General features: G+C 37.1%; 1 protein-coding gene across 1 annotated transcript; it reads right to left on the bottom strand.

Moving 5' to 3' along the window:
• Window positions 1-1,424: 1,424 nt before the first annotated feature.
• tmx3a (thioredoxin related transmembrane protein 3a) lies at window positions 1,425-25,423 on the bottom strand (the record flags this gene model as incomplete). Its single annotated transcript, XM_036556862.1, has 15 exons — window positions 1,425-1,654; window positions 1,827-1,895; window positions 3,421-3,550; window positions 4,113-4,169; window positions 6,151-6,204; window positions 6,318-6,375; window positions 7,902-8,000; window positions 15,174-15,240; window positions 15,344-15,421; window positions 17,285-17,384; window positions 19,689-19,769; window positions 22,171-22,216; window positions 24,559-24,682; window positions 25,144-25,183; window positions 25,326-25,423. Coding segments are annotated over 15 exons (1,314 nt in total), but the record flags the coding sequence as incomplete, so codon positions are not given.

Below are 25,423 nucleotides of genomic sequence, written 5' to 3'. Positions count from 1 at the left end.
ACTGTCATCACCACTGAGCAGCTTTTCAGTCAGCAGCTGTGACACATAAACAACCTGGAACCTGGAATCAGCCAGAAATGAACCCAATACCATTCGTCAAACGTGTAGTCTGATCTTCAGAGTCTGACCAAATCAGACTGAGCCATAAAACTGCTGCAATAAAAAAGCAAAAAAGCTGCTCAGTGGTGATGACAGTTTGGGAGTTTAGTGTAAGGATCTGGAGAACGAACTGCCAGCTATGCAGCGAGTGGGTGGGGCTCGTTACTGTGACGTAGCAACAAGCTGCTCGTTAAGGAACTATAATTTGGTGGAAGGAACTGCGAACATTAAAACATATTAAACGCCGCGTTCACGGCCCGGTTTATTAATTTATTACTTGATTTATTTAACTGTTGTATAAAAGCAATAGAACACTCGAGGAGTGTGTTATCGCCAATAACATCATGGCTGTGATGATCTACTGCGACCAAATCACAACAGCTGTGATGTTATTTCGCGATAACACACTCCCTCTTGGGTTCTATTGGTTAAATGAATATACAAACAATGATGCATGGTTGAATAACTACAAATAGACTTAAATAATTTCATTGGTTTTAAATTGATTTTTAGTATTATTTTCCCATTTAAGCGGCCAAATTCTGAATAATGCCACACGGTTAGATTTCAAAATTAGTGGTGCATATTTATGAATACAATACAGTAAATATGGAATACATATGTATACAAAAATTAAGTACTTGTATTCAGTCCAAGCTGCACTTTGTAAAGACAGTATTCAGAATACAGTTACTTTTTACATTTTTAGAAAAATACTTTTAGAATACGTATCCACCAAAAATCATCGATGCTTGTTTATTATTTTAAAACAGTACATAGCATGTAGCAAACATGCTCATTAGACAAACCCTAAAGAGAACCTTATTTATGGCTTCTTAACAAACACTGAAATTCCTGCTAAAGCCTGAGTAGACTGATAAATCAATGTGATGATCCATTATTAATCTGTGTTACTGAGCTCTGCTAAAGCCTGAGTAGACTGATAAATCAATGTGATCAGTTATTAATCTCAGTGTTACTGAGCTCTGCTAAAGCCTGAGTAGACTGATAAATCAATGTGATGAAATGAGAACCTGCAGCCACACCAGCTGTTTTTGGACACTTTGTTTGTAGATGTCAACAACTGAATTATGCAGAACTTTTTGAAAAATCTATGATGTGTGTTTTCATTTCAAGACAACAAGGCAACAAAATGCAGTATTATTTATTCTTAGTTTACAGAATGGTAACAATGAGCCACTTGTGGTCACATTAAAGGAAAAGTTCAGTCAAAAAAGCGAACCTTGCTAACAGTGAATACAATGATATCATGCTAATCGGTGGCTACTTGCCTCCATTCACTGTTAGCCATGTAAGCATGTGTAGCCTTAAAGCTGTTCCTTTAATCCTCTTTCTTGGCTTCATTGGACTTCTCTGCCGTCCCTTTCCTTTGAGAGGCTGCAGGACGGCTCCCCGTCGCCAACAAAGCGCCTTCATCTGCTTTATCCTCGTCCACCGGTACCGCAGTGCACACCCCCCAAACGATCATGACTACCAGACCCACGGGCAGTGAGAGGAGGAAGCAGGTGACGAAGGGCGCGGACGTGAAACTCGTCTGAGCGGGAGAGAAATTAGCATTTGTCATTTGGATGTCATGGAAACAGTTTGTAAACCAGGACAACAACGCCCTGCATGTTTGCCAATATTTGTTCAGGATGTTTGCACCTTTTTGGAAAAACACACAGAATTAATCTGATGTGACACCTTCGGTACTAATAACGTCTCACCTTTACCGCAGACATGGCGCGATAATAAAGTCTTTTCATACGTCGCAGAAATCCATTCCCTCCGAGTAACTGAAAGAAACATAGTGAGATGAGGGCTCAGTCATATTCACAAAGCCCAGAGATGCAAAACCAGTCAAAAGTTTAGATACACCTACTCACGAAGTCTTCTTGTTACTGTTTTCCACAATATAAGCACTCTTGGCCTCCAAATTATGAAATAACACATATCGAATCATATTTGCCCAAGAGACAAATATTCCGAGAGCTAGTTTGGCTGCTGAAACCTACCGGTAACAATAGCGGGTTCTTTTAGAAACAATATACAACAGGTTTTCCATCATGAAGTAGAACCAATTACCCCTGCAAAGAACCATTAATGCATTGCAATGGTGCTGAGTTTGGTTCCTCACTCTCAGCAATAAGCGTTCTTTAATATAGAACTGAAAAAAGGTTCTTTAGGTGGCTCAATTCGACTCGACTCTACTCGCTTTTTTGGGTTTTCCAGTAGGCAAAAGTTGGTCCTTGGTACTTTTTAGGTACCAGGTGACATAAAACCTCTTCAGACCACTGATTGGTCAGAGAGAATCATTAAACGCATATGCTAACGTTAGCTACCAGGTTAGCATAGCCACTTGCATCGCCTTTTTGAGCTACCAGAATCACCTCGTCATCTGACCTTTGATGTTGTTCTTCCCTAAGCTCCCTTTTTTGTCAGCAGCCTTTTGTCTTGCCACCTTGAGCCTCTTCTGAACAAATTTGGTCCCCTTCACGCCTCGTTTTGTTTGGCGTCGCTATGATGACCAACTACACTGAGGGGGTACTACATCTGCAGTGGAAAATGAAGAAGCTGGTACCAAAAGCGAGTCGAGTTGAGCCGGTACTATGCAGTGGAAAAGCAGCTTTTGGCTCATAACAGCACTTTATGGTGCTGTATGGAATCATATTTTTAAAGGTTTGTTTAATATAGATAAAAAAAAATATATATATATATATATATATATATATATATATGTATATATATATATATATATATATATATATATATATATATATATATATATATATATATATATAAGGCTCTCCATCATGGAGAAGAACCATTAAAAAATTGCAATTCAGACATTAAGATGTGAACAGTTATTCAGAGTGGTTTGATTGTTTTCTACTTCACTGTAGAGAAACTTACAGACTCAGATTTTCTTTACAGTAGTAGTGATAGGAACCTGGGGTCACACTGACTACAACACACCAGCATAAATGGATTTCATAAAATATGTCTTAGGCCAAAACTTTGATTTAAAACAAGGTGTCAGTCATCAGGCAGCATATTTAAAACCAATTTTTATGTACTAATTGTCTGCGATGGAGCTGGAGTGGTTTCCCCAATAAACTACTGTGAACAATTCTGACTCGGTTAAGTTTCTCTAGAATGGAGCATTTCACAACAAACCACTCTGAATGACTTTATTTACATCCTAACCATTTTATTATGTATATATTTTGAAAAATCAGTGATACTCAAAGCATACTTTCGATAAGGTGGATCCAAACTTTTGGGTGGATAAAATACTGCATGAAAATAAATGAATCAAACCTTTGATCTCCCATTCAGGATGCTATTGAGGAACTGAAGCAGCTCTTCCATGGTCTCAACCTTCTGCTCTGGTAGATAATATCCATCAACGGTCATGTTCATCACGATGAGAGATGGCATTGCCAACTCACTGGTGAAAAGAAGACATGAGTCAGTTTAGCAAATATGCTGTAAACCAGGTGTGTAAAGTAGCCTAAACTCAAATAAAAGTCAGAGTTAAAAAGTATCAGTCTAAAAACTCCTATTCTTAGTACATGCAGCATAGGAACAGGATTTCTGGAGTACTATTCTACTTATTTTGAGATACTTTTGGTCTAAGCACCAAAGTGAGAGCTGAACCAACAGAACAGAATGAAAAAAGGAAACTAAATATGAAGGAATAAAGTAGAACTCAATTAAAAGTAGACTCCGTTCCTCACAACTATATTTGTGTGAAAGTTATTATAATAAATACTCAGATAATTACCCATCAGAATTGAACGTAAGTAAGTCTAACTGTGTAAATAGAACTATTTACTACCCACTAAAAACAAAACCACTATGACACAACTAAAACTAACAACTAATCCAGTAATAAAATTTGCTGCTCATTTATGGTGACACTAGAGAAGCTTCCAGAGAAGCTTCCAGAGAAGCGCTATCAATCTGCTATTTGTTTTTTGGTTTAGCCTTACGCAGTTCTCAGTGCTCACCCCATTATGAAGCCATTGATGTAGTCATTTCCATGCATGTATCCAAACTGAAACTTCCTGTAAACATGTTAACATAAACATGGAAAAATGTAACCCAGCCATCACTTTGATACACTTGTGAAAGCAATATTATGACACACTTTTTAAAAATAAAGAGGCCAATATTGTTTCTTTGAAGAACCAGCCTATGAGAGTTGGTGTTTCTTACTGAGTCACTGACTGACTGGTCCCTGTCATCCACTATTGAAACATAAGCATCGCTTATGACAAAGACTAAGTAGTGGCACACACCATTAAATGTCATTCTCATGGCCTCCCAAAAATACCGTATAAGGCTAACAAATAAATCACAGAAGAACGCAGAAACGCATTCATTAAAACACATCATGGGTTTTACAATAACTAATAAAGAATAAATAAACGCAGTGGTGCGTAACTGTATTTGAGTTCATTTGACTTCAGTTGGAAATATTCCTTCATGTGAGCAGCCTTATTTTGCTGTTTTTACTGTTCCAGATGAGGATAAAGTCACTGTTACATGACCAGTAAGTGCACCAGAATGTAAACTGGAATACTCCTTTGATATGTTAGTTGTTAATTTTATAATTTCATTTGTAAAAAATTTATTAAGTTAACATTAGCTAGACCTAAAGCTTTAATATTAGTACTTTGCAGAATATTCTGCTCTATTTTCATCATTATTGTTATTATTATTAGTAGTAATAGTAGTAGTAGTAGTAGTAGTAGTAGTACTGCTACTACTACTGCCAATAGTAATAGTAGTAATTAGTGGTAGTATTACTACTAGCAGTGGCACAATAGAAAAATTTTCGGCTGCATGATACTGACATAAAATGCGATGTTCAATTAAACTGTCAGATATCATGATAATATGAGAAGCAATAAATTACCATTACTAAAATAATGTGTACTGCAAGTGCAGAAGTGCAAAATACAAAATTACAAAAGTACCATTTATATATATATATATATATATATATATATATATATATATATATATATATATATATATATATATATATATATATATGGGTTTTTTTATTATTTTTTTATTATTTATTATTATTATTATTATTTATTATTATTATTATTTTTTATTAGTTGGTCCAGGACTCTTATTATGATGTGGGCCTTAAGGTAGCGAGCTTCAGAACCCCAGCTGGCTAGCAGAAAATCAGTAGAGCCTGAGCTAGCCTGTGTGCTGCATGTTTTCCCCTTTGCTGCACTGTTTTGAGTTGAATTTCCATTAAAGCTGAGTTATGGGACATTTTAAGGTCTCTGATTGTGTACTTTGTAGTTACGATTTAGCCAAATGGTTAAGTTATTTGTCTCCCGTATGGGAGAGCAGGTTCAGTCCCAGCGCAGAAAGGCAGGCTTGTAACGGTTTGTGCAGGTAAGGTAATGACCTCTCTCTGGTGCTGCGTGTATGAGGTCATTAAAGCTGTTCCGTCATTGCTGCTCTAACGATGTGTTTATCGCGGAAACTCATATCGTGATAACGATAAAAATATAATGTATCGTGCAGCCCTAGAAAATCTGTATATTAACAAAAATGGCTGATAACATTTGGACCTTCACTACAGGCAGGTAGACTAATACATAAATAAGCCTCTCATTACATAAAGGTTTCGCTTTTCTATCCTGTGCCATAGACACTATCATGACAAATGCTATGCAGCCACTACCAGTCCAGCAAAACTAGTCTTGCCTAATAAGTGCATAGTGAAGAACCTTTTATTTAAAGTTTAAAGACCTCAACCTAATGTAATTGTCTACAAAGTGCACCTACTTGGTATATAGACCTGATAAAATAGGTAATGAGTGTGGATACAAGATAGGTGTACTTAAAGAAGTGGCAGGTCAGTGTACATCACTGACTGTGTGTATATAATCCGTAGCCTGACCAATGCACTTCAGTTCACTGTTAACAGCAACTCTATTTCTTTACAGAAAGAGTCACTGTGAAACATGTTTCCACAGAATAGCTTTCTTTATGTCATCCATTGTTTCTACTCACGTGTTGTAATGGTCTCTGTATTCTGTTGCCACTTTTTCCATGAGTGCCTTGTAGCTATAATGAGAGCAATTAAGACAATATGAGTGACTGGCACTGTACACTATGAAACGTTTTATAGCAAAACACACCAAGTTAAGTCACATAGCTTTGAAAGACTGGTCTCTCACCGAATACTGTCCGTTGTTGGATTCTTCTCATCCACTATAGCCAAAGCTACGAGTTTAGCTGTAGAAAATATAAGACATACAATTATGTATTATTCATGACATTTAACTGTTTACTGCTATTGCTGTTTGTTCACAAGACCACATTCATATCCAATAAATCATGAAGTTAATAGTCATAACCATTTGGGTAACGCTTCAACCAACAACCAACATAAAATTATCCAATCGGGATTTTTTCGCTGTGGTGTGTGGATAGATATAATCAGGGTAGCTCTCCCACTGGTTAGGCCTTCAGAAGCTGAACATAAGGCTTAACATGTAAGATACACTACCTACATAATTAGTAACTGGTGGTGGAATCTTGTTTTGATTTACAATGGGGGCAGGGGTTTGGGGTTGGTGAGGGGGTCTTTAGGAGAAACCTAGCACTTTAGGGCCATCTGGAACTTCTAAATACACCAACAGGCCATTTTATCAGTTCCACATCAGTCCATCTGTTTCTCTGCATACTTTGTTAGCCCCCTTTTACCCTGTTCTTCAGTGGTCAGGACTCCCACAGGACCACCACAGAGCAGGTACTATTTGGGTGGTGGATCATTCTCAGCACTGCAGCGAAACTGATGTAGTGTTTGTGTGTTAGTGTGTGGTGCGCTGGTACAAGTGGATCAGACAGCAGTTCTGTGCAAACTGTGTTGCAACAGATAAGCTACTGCCTCTGACTTTACATCTACAATGTGGACCAACAAGGTAGAAATGTCTAATAGAGTGGACAGTAAGTGGACACAGTGTTTACTCTCAAGCAGCCCTGCTGTGTCTGATCCACTCATACCAGTGCAACACACACTAACATGCTACCACCACAAGGGAGCTAACAAAGCATGCCAATAAACAGATAGACTGCAGTGCAGCCTGTAACTGTAGAACTACAAAGTGCACCTATATGATAAGTGGAGCTGATAAAATGGACACAGAATGTAGGTAGAAGATAGGTATACTTAAAGGGGAATTCCACCAATTTTTAAAAAATTCTCCATAATTCAGTGGTTGAGATATAAACAAAGTCATTCAGAGTGGTTTATTGTATAGAAGCTTACAGACTCTGATTTCTTTACAGTGGTGGTGATGGGAACCAGGGATCTGACTGATTTTGTTGACACGTTTTATTTTTATTTTAATTATGCAGATTTTTTTAACAAATCAATGAAGTTCCCCTTTAATGAAGTGGCTGGTCAATGTACATCATTGACTGTGTGTATATGAGCCATAGCTTGACCAGTGCACTTCAGTCAGTTGTTAATAATCGCAGCCCTATTTCAGGGCTCTGTGACACAGTCAGTGTAAAACTGCTACAAGATAAAATAAATACATAAATCATGGAATGCATTTTACAAGATTATGTCCTTAAAACAATGTCAACAATATGCAATGTTCATAAAAATCACAATTAACTTAGCATTAACATAAAAACAGTTCGATGTTTTGCCTCATTTTTGAGCTGAAGGCCCAGCTCTAACAGTCTGAGTTCACCACTGTGTAATAGTAATGTTATAGTGTCACATTAAAGTGTAATAGTAATATTATTACTTGTTTCTCCCATCTGGTAGAGAGTGAAGCTGTCCATCTGGAAATAACAGTGGAAGCGTTCTCGGCCCACCCAGTCCGAAAGATTGCCATCGCGCTCCTCTGAATGAAAGAGACAAGAAATAAAAATGTGTGCTTAGAAGATACAAATTTACACCTGGTTTAAAAAATACTTCAACCATAAAGGCAAATATTGTTAACACTGAATTGTAGATTTAGTTTGATCAAATTTTCAAAATGCAAACAAGTTTTTTATTCACGTCTATCAATGTCGCAGTAAGGAGCGAGTGAAATGCTGCTTTAAGCAAACATTCCTCGAAGGCATTCGTCTAAATCCGCCAACCACACAAGGAAATTTGTTTTTTTCTCATGAGAAGCAGGATATTTTCATTAAGTCAATTGACAAAGAGGGCAGACGGTGGCTATATACAGACACAACCTTCAGGAAACTCTTCAGAGCAGAACCCTGACGTTTACTCCAACCACAGAGAGCTGTTTAACGTCTTCAGTGAGCATCCAAATGCTGCGATGACCGGTCAGCCGAACGGAACTTTCGCCCACTCTGCATTCTCACACTGCATTCTCAAATGATGTGGAAGAAATGTTTATATAGCTAAAGGTAAGCAGGCACAATTTTGTACACATTACTTGTACTTCTCAAAGGCATTGACAACTACATTCAGAGTAACTCTTAAAGTCCTGACCTAAAACTGGAAAGTAATTCTTTGACAGTCTCTTTAAAGGTTAAATGTTAGAACTGTAAACACTTGTAAAGTCATATACGCCAAACTGGTTCTTCAGTTTTGTTGAAGTATGGGTCCGACTACTCTGTTCTAGGACATGTTTAGTTAGCCATGTCTGAAGTTGCACTGGAGCTGCAGAGCTAACTAACAAGTAATGGAAACTTAAGCTTCATTAGCATGGTGCTAACTGCAAGCCTAAATCACCTGAATCGCACTCACATCCACCTCAAACCACAAAACAAGTTGTTACTGCTGACACTGTATGACATCTAGACGAAAATATGCTGCTGAGGTAAAAACAGTACTAGCAGCAAACCAGCTAACCAGAAGCCTGAATTTGTTTGTATTTTTGTCCGTTTTTATAGCTAACAGTGTCATACGGTGTCAGAAACGACATAAGCAAGTCTATAAGAGATCACAGCTCATCACAGTTTGAGGGAAGTCTGATAGGCATGCAGTTAGCATGATGCTAATAATGACCCTGCTGAAACCATAGATATACATCCCGTGTTGGGTCCACCCAGGCACGTCAACAGCACCGCCATTTTAGGGAGGTCAATATCGCTGCTGGACTGCATTCAGTACCATTACAGAGCGGCAGTTTAAGAAAGACACTGTCCAAAATTACACTATTTCAGGAATATCACACTCAGAAAGTGGGATATGATTATATAACGGAGGGAACGCAGTGATCCACGCTCATGTTAGTGTGATGCGTATTGTCTGTGTGATGTTTATGTGTAGATATGGCCGTGTGGTTGGTGAGGCAGAGAGAACCTGTTGATGTGTTTTTCCTCTGGTTTTCTATGAAGGTTATTTCACTTAATAGTCTATTCAGGGGATCTTAACTTCATGTAGTAGTTATTTATTTACAATGATGGTTAAAGCTTGTAGTAATATCATTCCTTAATCCGTGTAGATATTCATAACAGATTAGCGTTAGCACCTTCTTACACGAAGCTGAAGTTGGCTTCTTATTTGCCAGCTTCTTGTTCGAATTTTCCCGTTCCACCTTAAATACTGCATCAACCAGCTTCTTCTTTGAATTTTCCCTTTCTACCTTAAATGGTGCAGCTTCAGGTACCAGAAAGTGACTGCTGCGCCATTTAAGGTGGAACGGGAAAACTCAAAAAAGAAGCTGGCGAATAGGAAGCCAACTTTAGCTTCGTCCTTCTGTGTATAAAGATTAGAAGTGATTCACACATTGATGGACTTGCTGATTGTGTTTCTACCAGAGCGCTAAACTCACGTCAGGTGCAGACTGAATACTTTCCTGCTGGTCCAGAGGGCCAATTAGCACGATCAGTGATTAAAGTAATAAAAGCTACTGAGAGCAGTCAGGGCTAGATTAATGTCTGAGGATTGTAACAAAACAGATTTGGTGAAAATCGGTTGAGTAACAAGGAAGTTGTGCTGAATCCTAACAAGGAAGTTGTGCTTTAATCCTGAGACTCATCGTCTCTCAATACAAGTGAATTTGTTCACAAGCGGATCTTGACCTCTCCAACATGGCGGATGCTCAGACGTATCGCCTCACATAGAGAATAACAGGCAATGCGGCATCTAGATATGTATATCTATGGCTGAAACACACAGCCTAGACAGCTTAGCATGAATCCCATGCAGTTCTATGCTGGTTTATGCTAGTCTGGTGCTGGTTTAGCTTGTCACCCAGCACGGTGACCAAAACACAATATACACTGGTTTTCCTAGCAGGTGGAATATAAGCTACTTGTTAGCTATGTTAGCAATGTAGCTCCTGTGCAATATTTTGTAATGTGTTTTTTAATAGGATGATACTACAAAGTAAACGCTCCTTATGGTTTTCCAGGTGCCCAGTGGCTGATTCTAAATGCATCTGATGGTTTCCTAATGGGATCTGAAGGTGAAAACTAATGGTCGCTTTTGGAAACCATTAAGCCAATTTCCCTTAGAAGGCAAAACTGACTTGCTCGGGAGTGCCCTCTAGTGTTTGAGAAACCCGGAAGACATTACAGAGTGGGAATTCTCCTCTCTACAAGTTCTCTGGTAGCACCGCCAAGGCAGTGGTGGGTTAGAGCAGTAGTTCGTGCCCTGCTATTACAGTATATTTTGAATTTAGAGACACAATGGCGCAGTTGAACAATGAAGAAAAAATACAAAATGCTGCTAATGATTTGAACTAACGAAGTCCTCTTAAAACTGGCCTCGGGGCTCCCGAGTGGCGCAACCGTCTAAGCGTTGGCCCTATCATCAGGAGATCGCGAGTTCGATCCCTGGTGATGCTACAGCCATCCGTAGCCGGGAGTCCAAGAGAGCACAATTGGCCTCGCTCTCTCTGGGTGGGTAGGATGGCCCCTCCTTCTCCCCCCATCACTCAGCGCGATGCTAGTCAGCGCAGGCGTCTGTTAGCTGACGTAACAGATCTGGCGGTTGGCGCTTTCCTCCGAGCGCGTTCGGCTGTCCAGTGACGTTGCGTGAGCGGCAGTTCGAAAAGAAGTGGTGGTTGGCTTCACAGGTCTCGGAGGAAGCCTGTGTTAGCCTTCACCCTCCTAGCGTTGATAGCATCGTGTGATTGGGGGAGTCCTAACTAGCGGGTGGAATTGGAGACGACTAAATTGGGGAGAAAAATCGGGTAAAAATAAAAAAAAATAGTAACTGGCCTCGCGACACCCCTGGTTATTACAGGAAATATCTTAAGATTAGTTGATTTCACAATAAAATGATAAATACAGTATTTCACTGTGGGAAATAGAACAATGGCAAATATTGTAAAATCAAGGTAATTGACAGTGTAACATTGACATATGCCAATGTTATATAGCAAGGTTTAAGTAAAGTGTCACGGTGTAAATGGTGTAAATTTTATTTATTAAACTATTCCTTTCATAAACAATACATATGCTGAGAAAATACAAAAAAATGCCTACATTAAGGCCACGTTTATATGCGTCCTATATCTGTATGTTGTCCATACATTTAAAAGCTAGTGATATCAGTGTGTTCTGATCTAGCTGTCATGAGGTAATCGAGTAAGCGTTGTGGTCCGATCTGCATATGTAAACAAAACGCTTGGCGTTCACGTGCGCTCCCACAACTTTCAACATTGTTCCTACCTGTCTTGCTGGACAAGTTATTTTAAGGTGTCTGATGTGTATTCAAATGTCGTCTATGGAACACAAAGGTTGAGAAAATATTTGCTGCCCGTGAAAGTCAGTACACTGATCTCCTCTCACAGCTTTCTGACCCATTTTTTTTTTTGGTGCTTCTGTTGAGGCTGCTAACAATACACTTGGGCCGATAACCGATTTCAAATATCATGATAATGTATATATCACTGCTGTCGGGAACAAAACCTCACATCTCCATTTTTGTCATTTTTCGTTTTTTGACATAATGTGAAAATGCCTGTGGCCTTTTACATCGTGTGTAAATTTCATGATAAACGGACCAAAAGAAATGACCCAAAATGACGTGAATAGATGTCTGGTTCCATTGACTTACATTAAAAGTAAAGTATGTTTTTTCTTTCTCCTGTAAAGTTGCTATTTTGGAGATATGAGGTTTTGATCCGACAGCAGCGATATACACATGGAGAGATTCTAACATAGATTTTCAGTCAAAGAATGCAGGGATGCACGTAAACGAATTGGTCCTTGAGAAAATGGATGAGCCTGTTCAGACGAACATCCTGGTTTTGCAGTATGTTGCAAACTGACGCGGAGAACCGCTAGATTTCAGCAGTGTTTGGTGTCTGTTTAGTTAAATTATGGAATAATATTAGATGCTAGCCTAGTTGGTGTTTCTATGGTGATTATATTACCTTCAGGGAAAATTAAAGGCTTTGTAGTGCTCTTAAACTGAATTAGGATCATGATGATATTGTTTATTGCAATAATTCTGCAGACGACAAGCTCTTGTCTAGAATTCTAATATCGTCAAAGCATACTGTGGCATCAGTGTAGAGACTTCCACCATGAGAAGTGCTCTTTGTTAAAACACCAAGGCAGAAAAAGCACATAACATACAGTCAATCTTGCGGGTGAGGTCACTGTGTCACTGCGTCCCCCACACTGAACCTTGCGAGTGGTGGGCCCACATGGTCCCCCCCACGTTGCCTCTACAGGCTGAGCCTGGCCACCAGGTGCTCACCAAGGTACACTATCCCCAGGCCTGGCTCCAGGGTTAGTCCTTGGTAACCCTCTCCCAGGCAGGGTACACGATCTCTTATGTCCTTTGGTCATGGAGGATTTTGGATCATGTTAGTCTGGGTCTTCACTCCAGACTTGTTTGCCTTGTGAGACCCTACCAGGAGCATACCGCTCCAGACAACTTAGCTCCGAAGATCCCTAGACCACACAAGCCCTTCTGCCATGCCAAGGCTGCTAACTGCAGCAGACTAAACTGATTTCAATATGCTGATTAAACTCAAAGATCCCATTTGAATACATAAAATCATCCAAAAATGTTCTCCTAACTTGAAATAGCTGAGTAATGTGGGATACAGACTTAATTTACAGACGTTAAGAACATTTTAAAAACATTCCTCTCAATTAATTAACTTTGTTTGTTTTCTCAGCACATACAAGAACCAGTTCTACACTTTTGGAGAGCAACATAAAAGTAGGTATGATCCACATCGCATTGTAAAACATTGCAAAACACTGAACACAGCAGAGCTTTAATAGGCTCCGCTTACTCTGCTCTGGCACCATGCCAAAATATTAACACTGAGATCTGGATATCCGCGAATCCACTGATATCTGGATCCAGAGGCTGCAAATGTGCCGTGTCTTGATTGGATGGTCAATCAAGAATACGACGATCAGATTATGGTGATTAGATGTTAATGCCAAGTTTAAACAAGGCCCTAATATGTTCTTCATTAAAGCGAGCAGAAATAATGTTCCTTATAATGCTGCGATAAGATCTGAATTTCAGCCTCAGTGTTTTCCTCCAGACAGGCCTGATGGACATCTTGAATATCAATGTGGTGGAGAACTCCACCGACACTGCCGTCTTCCGGATTCATGTCGAGTGCACCGATCCTGTCCTGCTACGCTACTGGATCCGGAAGGGGTTTTTCTACAACGGAGAGGTGCAGCAGACCGACCTGCTGATCCAGGAGGACTGTACGGGACTGGAGTTTGTGCTGAGAGTGCTGCACCGCTGCTCACGCCTGCCAAATGACTACTATCTCAGCCCTTTCCTGGTCACTCTCTGCTTGGACGCCCTGGTCTTTAACTACCACCTGCCTCAGCGGCCCAACTGGGATGGCACCATCCGAGAGGCGATGAGGGGAAACTGCCTGGAGCTAAGACGCTGAGAAGCAGCCAAACAGTCTTCTGTAACTCTTCTACATTGATACAAGCATGCAATAAACGTGTAATAGAAGATTCCATATACTGTCATAGTTGTTATGACAGATTATGTCCAGTAATACAACGCGGTAATGTTACCAGTACTGTTAACTGTCATGACAGTTGTCATAATGACATATGACATCTGCCATAACATGTTTATGGCATTGTTATGTCAGTGTTATGTAGTTTTATGTATTTCTACATATTTTAATGCACAATTTCTGTTTATTTGATGAATGTAACATATTAGGAACATAAAATGTGGCCTGCTGTGCAAAAGTGGCACATTTTACATTTTAGGATGTTTTGCTTTTTTACCAACGTGTTAAACTCAGCTTATAAATAGAAATTGTGCATTAATATTTGCAGACAAATGTCATAGTGTGTTCTCTGTAGAGGACATGCTTATTTTCACTTAGATATGTAACAAAATATGTAATTTGAGCTTTCAAACATGTGGCCATTCTGACAGATTACAGTACTCCACAGGAAGCATAGGGGGCAGTATAGCTTTAATTGTTTCGTTGCACAATAAAAGGAAAAAATGCCACAAGGACTGCCACAACTGAAGGTATTTGCTAAGCACTGACCTCAAAACAGGGAAAAACAAACCTGCTGTCTCTTGCTTTGTGCAGAAAGCAATAATGCCTAACATAACTTTTAATCTGTTTGTCTGACATTTATGCCTTTGGATTTTATGGGCCACATGCAAAGCTGGATAACTGTTTGTAGTTATTATATTTATTAATGATACTTTCACACTTCAAATAAGCAGCGTTCATATGCTTCCAGTCCATCCTGACGATGGTCTTGGAAAAAATTATATTTTTTTGTTACCTATGATCAGCTTTTGTTATATTCTGAGGTCAAAATGTTAATTGGTTAAGCGTTTAACTCTAATTTTGATTTAATTTTTGGTCAGTGTCAAAAAATATTTCACATATTAATTAAGTGATTTTATTTGTGGTTTGTGATTGTTTATTAATAAGATTATAATTCTGAAAGTACCTTTGAGAAGTCATTTTGGGTGGGCCATCGACAAAAGTGGGTGGGCACAATCACACCACCACCACTGCTTACAGCAGAGGAAAAATGGCAAACTGCTTCATTCCATTGCAAGCCAAGTTTTTTGTGCGGTAGTTTATATTCTGTTGCTGCAAGAAGCACCTAAAACAACGAAAACTCCTTACCGTTATAGAGGTAGTATGTTCCGTCCTTGAACACGGCAACGGATGGAACCTCTTGCAGACTTACTGCCTGAAATTGTGAACAAAAAAGTGTTTTTGGTGCTTTACATAAACATTAAATCACAAAACAAGGGTTTTCTGCAAAGTAGAAATCAGAAGGGAATGAAGTTCACCTGTGGCAAAACCTCCTCAGAGGCGGAGAAGAAATAGTTGTAGATGATAAATTCAGCTGCCACTTTATAGTACTGGCCCTAAAGAGTGAAAAAAACAGTATAACAGTTGCAGTATGTAGTGGCATGCTAAAACATTTCGCTTACAAAGCTAAAAATTATGGTAATATGTTTTCAGTCTATTTCAAGACATAAATAGAGTGGTAACACCTTTTTTGAACGCTGCCTACAGAGAGCCTTCAAAAGACAAGCATAAGCATATTTAGGCCATATTTATAAAGCCATTAGGGACCTTAAACTAAAATTAATGACATTTATAACACGCAAACATTTTTGCAAGGCCGTGTTTACATGCAAACATTTTTGCCAATCTGATTGAATACGTTCCGATTATAGATTAAGACTGAGGTGTTTATATGCACTCTACTCAACAATCTGATGGAAAATCTCAGTTTACATGCACACAACAAGTAATCCAATCCAAAATTATGCGCATGTGTAGAGAACCACTTAGTGTAGACGTTACCGTGACAACCAGCATCACGTGAGTCCAGTCAGAGTGAGATGAGCAGCAGTGAGCAGTGCTTGTGTTTTTAATTCCTTAAAAAATGATGTCAGACTCAGGAAAACGTACTTCACATGTCCTTATTAAAGAAGGCCGAGAGGAAGACGTCGTGTTCTGAGACACATAAGCTGGACGTCCGTCCCACCGCCGTCTTTTAAAGATCAGAGCATAAACTTCATCTCCTCTGCAGACCAGTTTCTGCTCCGCCATGTTGAACGTTATAAACTTTCACTATGACGCGACACACATATGCAGAACGCACTTACACTTTTCAGTTGGGAATGCTCAAGTATTTCTTTATAATTAGGTATTTAATGCTTATGCATGTGTTATGAAGGTCCTATGTAGGTAGCCTTCAAATAAAGTATTGCCGACAGAATACAGTGTAATATACAGTCACTGTATAATGTCCAAAATCACTTGTAATAAAAACTCTTTATAATAACCTTCATTAAAAGTAAAGAACGTTTTTGCCCTTTCCTGTAAAGTTACTATTTTGGAGATCTGTGTTTTCCTTTGGGCAGCAACAAAATTTTCTGTGTATCCCTTTTTTTGTATAAGTTGCCCTATTCGAACTGTAGGAACTTCAGTTGAAGTAGAAGTTTCAGACAGTTAGACATCTCAGTAGAACTTCAGCGTTTGTTTTCTGACATTTACTTCTGCATGACTGAATTCTTTTGAACCATATACTACTGCATATATGTTATTTATTTGAATGTATGGTGTACGTATTTGCTTGTAAAAGTGGTAAACATTGTAAAATGACTTACATTGTCATCATATGTTTATGAATGTTCATTTAACATAGTGAAAACACTACATTTGAAGGTTATGTACTTAGAGTACATGTCAAACTTTGCATAATGCATTTAAAAGCAATGCTTGAGTATTTATTAACAGCTTATGCCAGCATTCACAAGATGTTTTGTGAAATAAATGACACTGTATTGGCATAAGATGCCTTAAACTAAGATGACAGATGTTTGTTCCATTTATAATATTGTTATAAAGGCAGATATCTAGATAAGATAACTATCTAGATAACACCATATATTAGTTATACAAATGATTTTTAAGCCCTCAGAGTACAGCAACCATTTTCATGGTGCTTATAACTAGGCTTTTGACCTCTATTACCCAGTAATGATTCCTTATAACAGTGTTATAATCAGAACAAATGATCATCATTTTAGTTTAAGGCCCTTTGTGTCAGTACAACATAATTTATTTCATAAATCATCTTGTGAATGCTGATATAAGCTGTTCATATTCAAGTATAGCTTTTTAAATACGTTATGCAATGCTTGTGCATGTGTTATGAAGCCCCTTTGTAGGTAGCCCTCATTATATACAAACACTTTGTACAAGGCCTTGCGTACCCTGAGGGGTGACCTCCCTCCGATGTAAAGAAAGAAAAGGTCATGTCGGCTCATGACGTGCTGGAACAACTGGACGCTGGTCAAGGGCCGCACTACTGGCCTGAAGAAACAGTAAAATAAGATTAGTATTGAATATATGAAGCAGGAGATACAGTCTTATTATTATTATTAATTATATTATTAAACTGTTTGTTACATATTTACAGACCCAATTCCAAAAAAGTTGGGACGATATAGGAAACGCTAAGAAAAACAGAAAACAGTGGTTAGTAAATTCTGTTTGACCTGCATTATATTGAAATTGGTACAAAAACACTACATTTGATGTTTTATTCTATAAATTTAATTCTTTTTGTATTCTTTTATGCTTATTCCAATTTTTTTGCCTGCAACACAGGACAGGAGCCTGTTTACCACCATGTTACACCCCCTTTCTCTACTCTTCACCATGCTATTGTAACACATGCAAGACAGCATCTAAAAGGCAGCATGTGTTGGTCCAAAATGTGTTCAGCATTAATAGTGCTTTCACAGATGTGCAGGTTACTCACTAATATTGCCCCGTACCATGACAGACCCTGGCTTTTGAGCGCTGGTAACAATCTGAATGTTCCATTTTTTCTTTGGCCTAGAGAACACGAAGTGTATTATTTCCATAAATAATCTGAAAGGTTGACTTGACAAACCACAAAACACGTTTCCATTGTGCATCAGTCCATTTCAGATGAGCTCAAGCCCAGAGAAGTCGGCAGTGTTTCTGCATGCTGTTGACGTATGTCTTCCACTGTGCACAGTACAGTCTTAATATCTGTGGATGCAGCGTTTATTGCAATGATGTTTCCAAGAATTTCCAAGCCTATGCAGTAAAATCATCACAGAAGCATGCCAGATGTTAAGGCAAAGCCGTCTGAAGGGTCAAAGGTGGTTTTCAGCCTTTTCCTTGATGCACAGAGAATTCCCTGGATTTCCTGAATCTTTTGAAGATATTATGCAGTGTAGAGGGTGAAATATATAAAATCCTTGCAATCCCTGGCTGAGAATTGTTATTTTCAAACTAAAACTATTTTTTTACTCATGCATTTTTACAAAGTGGTGCGCTTCAACGCATGCATGCTTATAAAGGACTAAACCTTTCCTGGATGCTTCTTTTATATCCAAGCATGATTGCGTCACCTGTTTAAGATGTTTTTAATCTTAAATTGCCCCTGTTCCAAATTTCTTTGCAACATTTTGCAGGCATCAGTTTCAGAATAGGCAATGACATTCACAAAAACAATGCAGTTGATAAAATAAAACATTACATCTCATGTCTTTGTACTGTTTTTGTACAAATACAGATCAAAGTAAATTTTTAAATCACAGCTTTCTGTTTTAATGTGCATTTTACCTATTGTTCCCTAATTTTTGGGTCCATCCGCCGATACAGAACAACAGATTTTCATTTTTTATGGCTAAATCATCATATTATGTGGACAAAATACTGAAGTGATGCACTGAATTTACTTGGTTTAAATGTATATCATTTCCGCCTGAATAAATTATATTTTATTATACACAATAATATATTTATCATACTATTCTATACATTTTTACACACCTCTGTCTTTTATTTTACTTACTTTTGGCAATAATTGTGTTGATATAGGTGGAAATGATGCACACATTTGAATCACTGATATATAAACAAAGTCTTTCAGAGTGGTTTGATGTGAAATGGTTTATTGTAGAGACACATAATGACTCGGATTTTATTAAAGCGATGGTGATAGGAACCAGAGGTTGTGATGTCTACAACACAAATATAGACATTTTATTTACTATCTAAATGACCAGTGAGCCTACATGTGTCTTCTGAGTGTTTATATGTAATGTAACTCCCTGCATGTATCTCTCTGCCATGAATGGTTAAAAATATGTTTTAGGCCAAAACTTTACATCTAAATTAGTGTAAAATATATTCATAACTAACATTCATAACTATTTCATGCAATATCTTTCTGTGATGTAGCTTTTAGAGGTATTAAACTCTTCAGACATCTGGTTCCCATCATCACCACTGAACAATTCTTACTTGGCAAGTTTTTCTAGAATTGAACATTTTACATCAAAACTCTTTCAATGACTTTGTTTACATCTTAACCATTTCATTCTGCAGATGGTTTTTAAAAACCAGTGGAATCCTACTTTAATGTGTTTCAAACATTTATAAATGATACAATCAGGTTAAACTGGTTACATAAACTGGTTCTTTGGTTTATTTGAAATTTGGGCCTAGCACTAGTCTGTTTAGTTCTGCCTCATGAATAATAAAGTGTTTGCTTTACACACAGTGTGAACGTGTTAATACACAGCAATGAACACTAACTATACTGAGAAAACAACAAATGCCTGCGAGACTTTTTACCCAGCGACTCTGTTGGTGAACTCGATGATTCCATCTTTTGTCCTTGGGCCTCTATACTCAAAAGACTTCTCTCCTTTCACACTTGTCACAGGAAAAAAAAAACAGAAAATACAGTTATAGAGATTTGACAGTACATTTAATTCGACAATAGAACATAAAAAACTATAATGAACACTTTTAGCAGATATTATATGTTTCATTCTGTCCACATACACACATATATAAAATAATGTTATAATTAATAATAACTGCAATAAAAATTTCTTCAACCAAGACAAGAATTTTCAAACGCCCTTTATTGTGCTACAGTCATTTATTGAATATATTAATAAATTAATAGTGTTTTTAGGTACGATGTGAAACAGTCACCTTATAATATATATATATATATATATATATATATATATATATATATATATATATATATATATATATATATATATATATATGTCTGTTGTCGGAACAAAACCTCGTATCTCCTACTTTATTTTTAATGTAAGTCAATGGAACCAGACTTTTTTCCAAATCATTTTATGCTGTTGACCAAAGTCCATTCATCATAAAATTTACACACAATGTAAAGGACATATATATATATATATATATATATATATATATATATGTATATATATACATATAGTGTATATAATGTTTAATGCAGAATATATATATATATATATATATATATATATATATATATATGTATATATATATACATATAGTGTATATAATGTTTAATGCAGAAACATTAGTTTTTGCTCAGCATCAAGCTAACCTTCCTACATTCGGTTTTAATACTATTTTATCTACTAAAACACATACACTAACCAAGCACTTTATTAGGAACACCTGTACACTTATTCATTCAAGCAATTATCTACTCAGCCAATTGTGTGGCAGCAGTGCTGTGCATAAAATCATGCAGATATGGCCCAGCAGCTTCAGGTAATGTTCACATCAACCATCAGTCTCAGTGATTTTGACTCTGGCATGGTTGTTGGTGCCAGACGGTCTGGTTTGAGTGTTTCTATAACTGCTGATCTCCTGGGATTTTCACACACAGCCATCTCTAGAGTTACTTAGAATGTGCAATAAAGAAAAGAACATCCAGTGAGTGGCAATTCTGTGTTGATCAATGGAGAATGGTCAGACTGGTTTGAGCTGAAAGGCTACATTACTTCATGTAATCGCTCTCTACAACTGTGGTGAGAAGAAAAGCATCACAGAATGCACAACACTTTGAACGCTGATGGGCTACAACAGTAGAAAACCATGTCAGGTTACACTTCTGTCAGTCAAGAACAGAAAACTGAGGCTGCAGTGGGCACAGGCTCACCAAAACTGGACAGTTCAAGGCCAGGGTAGGGTCAAAACAACATGAATCCATTGTATTGCATCAACAGTCCAGGCTGGTGGAGGTGGTGTAATGGTGTGGGGAATGTTGTCTTGGAATACTTTGGGCCTGTTAATACCAATCATCATTTGAATGCTGTAGCCTATTTGAGTATTGTTGCTGACCATTTGCATCCCTTCATGCCCACTATTTTCTAATGGCTACTTCCAGCATGATAACACACTATGTCACTAAGCAGCAGTCGTCTCAAACTGGTTTCATCAATATGACTATGAGTTTAGTGTTCCTCATTGGTTTCCAACATCTTACATTGGTATATACATGGTGCTTGGTGATTGTATGTTTGTAAGACATTCAAGTAACATATTCTTTACTTTTACATCAAAGCTTTACAGTGAATCATTCAGTGCATGCAATTTAAAGCCTAACACTGAATATTAATAGAGGAGCGGTTTAGCCTGCTAGCTATCTTTTAGCCTATTTTGTGTGGTATCTTTTAGCCTAATTGTTGAGAAAATAAGTCGTCAGTTCCGGGTTCAAAACCAGGTTCTTACTTCAACTGTTACTACACTTGATGGTCCATATGAGCAGCATAACAGTTCATTCACAGTACAATGATTTTTACTGACTTAATGCAGAATTCAGTTGTTGTGAAGCTTCATAGGTGGAGTATTTCACAACGGCTTCAAACGTGGCCCAGCCAATCAGGTTTTAGTAATGAACCATCTTCATTTCTAGATATTTTATTCAATAAGTATTTTGATAACAAAAAGTATTTTTTTTAGTAATTTTGTAGTTATATATTTACAACATTCTTTGTCTATTTACTGGTCTTGAGAATTAATCACTACTATTTTAGTCTCAAAGAACACGGCACTTTTCATTTTTTCATCATCTACAAATCTGCTAATCATTCTAGACACTTTAGTAGAATTTCTATTTTTTCTACTACTATTTATTTGAAACATATGATTTTGCATGTGCAGGTTTTTCCATTGTTGAAGACACTGGGTCCAAACTTTTGAAGAGTAGTGCACAAAAATACAGACAGAGAAATGGAGACACTACATGTGATTGATGTGTTAATAGGCTTTGTCAATAATAGTAAAAAGGACTGTAAATACTCACAGGATTATTGCTGGATATCCACGAATATTAAACTCTGAAAGAACACCTAAAAGAAAAGGATAAAGAAACTGTAAGTTCTTAAAACAAGGATTTCTACGACTCTGGAAAACATTTGTTTAAGAGCTAGATATCATGAAAAGCTAAATAATAATAAAAAATAAGAGTTTGCTATTTGATGTAAACATTGTTAAAGTTATCAAAATGTACTGTTCACTCCCCAAATACGGAAACTAAGTTGGAAAAACAGCTCGTTTGAAAATTTCCATATATCCACCTATTCAGCCTACAGCAGTTTAGCTCCACCGATTCACACTGAAGTTATAAGGAGTGTTTCAGTCCAGGCTGCTTTTTGAAGGTGGCACAATACAGGACAGCCAATCAGAATAGAGCTCATTTACATACAACAGATAACAAAAACAGCCTGATTAATTCTAAGGGCTAAAGAGAGGCTGGAAAATGATCATGTAAAAAATAAATTACAATTGTCTTCGGTATATTAAACCCACACAAACAGAAAAGCACCTCAGAGAAAAAAATAATAAAATACAAGAAGAATATAGGATATGGATATTGGATATAGGATATAGCCCTTTAATATGGCTAATAGGTTTTTTACAAGTAATTTCAAACTACTTCTATTAGTCCCTTTATATACAATGCCTAGATGTCTTTAAGAAAAATAGACCTTTAAAATGGTACAAATAAATAAATAAATAAATAACAATGACAAAAATGAGGCCACAAGGTTTTTCTCCAACAAGGACACATCATTCAATGAGCTCAACATGTTTTATTACTGGTTCAGCTAATCTCATTTAAAATAAACTGTAGTAGTGAAAACAGCAAGTGCTCATTTTTTGTTTGAAGGGAAATTGAACTGTTTAAAAATGTACATCTGCATAATTAAATCATCACATTGTAAACAAAGTTACTCGTAGTAGTTTGATGTAAAATACATCAAATATTTTGTATAGATATATCAAACATATCTGGAAAAAAAATCTAATTCAGTAAGTTTCTCTACAGTGAATCATTCCACCTCAAACCACTCTGACTGACTTGAATGTATTGTGCAGAAATTTTACAAAATTGGTGGAATTCCCCTTTAAGATGGGCACATCCTAAGAGCTTATATTTTAGGTAAGCAGGCTTACTTAAAATAGCCTCCAGGAGAGGATTTATGCTGAGGATACAATTACTTTGCTGACCCTGCAGTTAAAGGCCAATAATATACAGCACATTTTCAGAGAACGTTGGGAACTAGAGCCATTTCTGCTTACTGGAAATGCAGCCCACGCTAGCGGACCATCTGGATATTAATAAGAGAGAGCGCCATATACAGCATGTCCAATGAGAGACTCTCCAGGAGGTATTAGGCCTTTTAACTAATCCCATTAGAAACAGATAAGCCCTTCTTGCCAGTCGTGCTAGAATGTGATTGGATGCTCCACAATGGCCTATTAGCTTTAGCTTCACTCTGACTGAAGCAGGTCATATTTATGTCTATAATGGTGCAAACAAATAAATAAATGAAATAAATATTGCTATTTAAACATGTATGTATATATATATATATATATATATATTTACATATATATATATATTAGAAGTTGGTTGCATAAGTAATCCCAATATATATATATATATTTTTTTTATATTTATATATATATATATATTGGGATTACTTATGCAACCAACTTCTAATATATATATATATATATATATATATATATATATATATATATGTGTGTGTAAATATATATACATACATGTTTAAATAGCAATATTTTTGGAGCTTAAAAATAGCGCCGCTTGCTTCCATACTTTTGATCTGTGGTATATTATAATATATATATATATATATATATATATATATATATATATATATATATATATATAAGCCCATTGGCTTCTATTATAAGTACAGAGAAATTATTGTGAATGCTACAGATGCAACAGGCAGAGATTAGGTTGAAAATGACTTTAATAAACATACAGTCATGCGCAAAAGTTTAGGCACCCTGGTCAAATGAGGTATTGTTGATATTTTAAGTGCAAATAAATTAACACATGTTCTACAGAGTGCACACTTCTGCATATTTCAATGCTCAATTACAGTTCATTTGCTTAATTTAACAAACTGGATGGAATAAAACATACAATGTGGCCTGTGCGAAAGATACAGCACATTTTACATGTTATATTTTTTTCCTAATATGTTAAACTCAGCATATAAATGGAAACTGTGCACTAAAATTAGCAAATAAATGTCATTTTTAGGTGTGTTCTCTGTAGATGATGTGTTCACTTATTTTTACGTAGCAAATCAACAAAACGTGACTGACAGGGGCGAAACTTCTGCATAAGCATATTTTGAATGTGACTTACTGCTGTGGACCGTAGTGTCAAGCTTGCCCACATTAACGGGCGAGCCCAAACTCTTCAGCTCCGCACCCACTTCGTACCATATCGGCTCGAACGTCTTGCAGTATTCGCACCACGGAGCATAAAACTGCAATACAGATTGCAACAGTTAGGACAGCATGTACAGCCGTATGCAAAATTTGGTTGCCGTTGACCAGATTTCATGTTTTTTTGATTCTCTAAGTGAAAATAAATTACCACATCCTCCACAGAGAACACACTACTGCACAATTACTGTTTATCTGCTGAATTTTGCATAGAGAGAAAAATAAAACATAAAATGTTTTAAATGGCCTGTGCAAAAGTTATGGCACATTTCATATTTTATGCTTTATTTTTTCCAATATGTTAAACTCAGCAAATACATAGAAAAATGTGCAATAAAATTTGCAGGAAAATGTTAAAGTGTGTATTGGGTAAAGGATGTATGAACTTATTTTCACTCAGAAAATCAATGAAACATGTCATTTGACAGGGGTGCCCAAATTTTTGCATACAACTTTATGGCAAAGTAGGACTGGATTAAAAGTCACAAAGATACAGACTCACCTCCACTAGCCACGGCTCACTCTTTCGGTTCTCATTAAACCTGTAGAGAAAGGAATCGTAATGAAATATTATCCTTTTTAATATTTTCCCTTTGTAGTATTGCTAATACACACTGTAGGCATTGATAATCAGTGAGCTAAAGAAACTGCAAATGGTGCAAGCAATGAACAAAATTAGCCTACTTGTCATCGAGTTCTTCAACGTATGCCGACACGACACTTAAGCCTAATAGAAAAGCTGAGACACCAACAGAAATAGCAATAAATACAAACACAGGCAA

Source organism: Colossoma macropomum, unplaced genomic scaffold (genome assembly GCF_904425465.1).
Source record: "Colossoma macropomum unplaced genomic scaffold, Colossoma_macropomum, whole genome shotgun sequence".
In the NCBI taxonomy this organism is placed as follows: domain Eukaryota; kingdom Metazoa; phylum Chordata; class Actinopteri; order Characiformes; family Serrasalmidae; genus Colossoma; species Colossoma macropomum.
Note: the sequence above shows the minus strand (reverse complement) of the source record. Positions and strands in the feature narration are given on the sequence as shown.